General features: G+C 33.6%; 1 protein-coding gene across 4 annotated transcripts in view; it reads right to left on the bottom strand.

Annotated features, from left to right (window-relative positions):
* Positions 1-887: 887 nt before the first annotated feature.
* The window catches only part of LOC107704494 (mitochondrial import inner membrane translocase subunit TIM44-like), a 7,504-nt gene continuing 6,375 nt past the window's right edge, over positions 888-2,016 (bottom strand). For 3 of the 4 annotated variants that reach the window (XM_016507427.1, XM_016507426.1, XM_016507429.1), the window contains exon 13: positions 888-1,689. In XM_016507427.1, coding sequence (XP_016362913.1) covers positions 1,570-1,689 — 120 coding nt within the window. In that variant the 3' untranslated portion in view covers positions 888-1,569. The remainder of the gene's footprint in view (positions 1,690-2,016) is intronic. The other variant, XM_016507428.1, reaches the window with a different exon arrangement.

Here is a 2,016-nt window from a genome sequence, read left to right as displayed (position 1 = left end):
GGGTTCATTGCTAGTTGTGTTAGTAGCTACATACAGTTAACGAAGTTAGCTAGTTTTTCTAGTAGCTTAGTCAACTGCTTTAGGTAGCTTAGCTACTTTTTAAACTACTTTAAGTAGCTACGTAACTTAAATGCGGTTAGCTAGTTTTTGTAGCTATTTTATTGCAGTTAGCTAGTTTTTGTTAGTAACTACTATGTTCCTTCATTGTAGTAAGCTAGCCTATGATGTAGCTAACTACTTTTTAAAAGAGTAACTTAACTTTAAACTACTTTGAGTAGCTACATACCTTCATTGCAGTTAGCTAGTTTTTGCTAGTAGCTTGTAACTAACTGCCTTTTAAAAAGCTTTAATCTTAACTTTAAGCTACTTTAAATTTGTTAGCTATGTTATTTCAATGCAGTTAGCTAGTTTTTGTTTGTAGCTATTTCATTGCAGTTAACTGGTAAACTTGTTAGTTGCTACGGTACCATACCTTCATGACAGTTAGCTAGTAGCTTAGCTTAACTGTATTTAATATTTAAACTACTTTAAAATATATAGCTTGTATTTTATGGTTTTATATGAGGCTATATAGCCTCAGGTGCCAAGGCGACATTACATCTGAACAAATAATTTACACTAAATACTACTTAGAAAAACTCTTTATAACTCCAAAACCATGACAAACACTGGCACACAGCTAATATTTAGCAACATAACATTTTATGCATTGCTGTAAAAAACAGATTTATCCAGCTAAAGCTGCTAACTAGCTAACTTGTTACATACAAGTTTGTCAACAAGTAATATGTAAAACAGTATGGATTAGCATTTCAAATTCTATGAAATGCTATTATAGGGCATTTCATATCATCACACCATAAAATTAGTCAACGTCTTTCGTGGTGAAGCATGGAATAATTTTAATATACATTTTATATTTACGATCAAGTTCAACCAGCAATACAGAAGGAAAATCTAAACATATTCTATTGTCTCGTTGTATTTTTGCCCCACATAACTGAGGCGGAAATTAATATGGCTTAATAAACAATCTGTTGAAAAAGAATACGTTAAGACCGATCTTAAAGATACAATCTGTAATTGATAAAACGACATAACCTGCACCAAATCTTTAATAAATAGAGACATCTACCATTGTCGCAGCAATTCCAGACTGTATCTTGATTTAAGTCGCCTGGGGAGGTCTAGTTATCTTCAGATTCAATCCAATAGGAATTAAGTACTTTTATTATAATTATTATTAAACATTGTTACTGATAGCTTTATAGAATGGCACCTTATAACTACTCGACTTTACATATTCCTGCCAGAACAGTTAAACAGACAATACGCACAAACAAAAATGAGTCTCTCAGTCTTTCAGACTGATGGGGTTTCGCTCCAACGGCGTGAAGTCCAACCGTCGGCCATTTTGGCTCAACGCGAACAACCCTGCGGTTCGTGGAAGAACTCTGGAAAAAACGCCAGGGCGGGGTTATGTAAAACAAGCGGATGTGTGTGGCCCCGCCCCTGATTGAGCCACGCCCCCGATCCCTCCCTTCGTGTCCCTGTCGAGGAAGCCGTCGTTTACAGGATCTGTTCAGTGCTGGATGCGGAGATGTCCAAGAGTCTCCAGGCGGCGTAAGGGTTCAACTCATCCTGGTCTCGACACAACGCCCAAACGTACATCATCCTGAGAACCTTTTCCTGTGCAACGCACAAATGCAACAAATGCGTGAATTTCATGAAAATGTACGTTTCGCTACAAAATGAAAAGAAATTTGTTCTAGTAACATTTTTTTGCATTAAGATTTTTTTTAAAATTCAGATCACCCTCAATATTGATTTTTGTTTTCATTAATCACTGTAATATAATTAATTATTTAATTGTTAATATTAATTATCATTTTTATTTTATTAATAATTTTTATTTTTATAATCATATTTAATAAATTATTTAGATATATTTTAAATATTTTTTTCAAATTAATCAATGTATGAATATTTATTAAATTTGTAATAAAAGTAATCTGA

Source organism: Sinocyclocheilus anshuiensis, unplaced genomic scaffold, assembly GCF_001515605.1.
Source record: "Sinocyclocheilus anshuiensis isolate Anshui unplaced genomic scaffold, SAMN03320099.WGS_v1.1 scaffold2468, whole genome shotgun sequence".
NCBI lineage: Eukaryota > Metazoa > Chordata > Actinopteri > Cypriniformes > Cyprinidae > Sinocyclocheilus > Sinocyclocheilus anshuiensis.
This window is presented reverse-complemented; position numbering and strand designations above follow the sequence as displayed.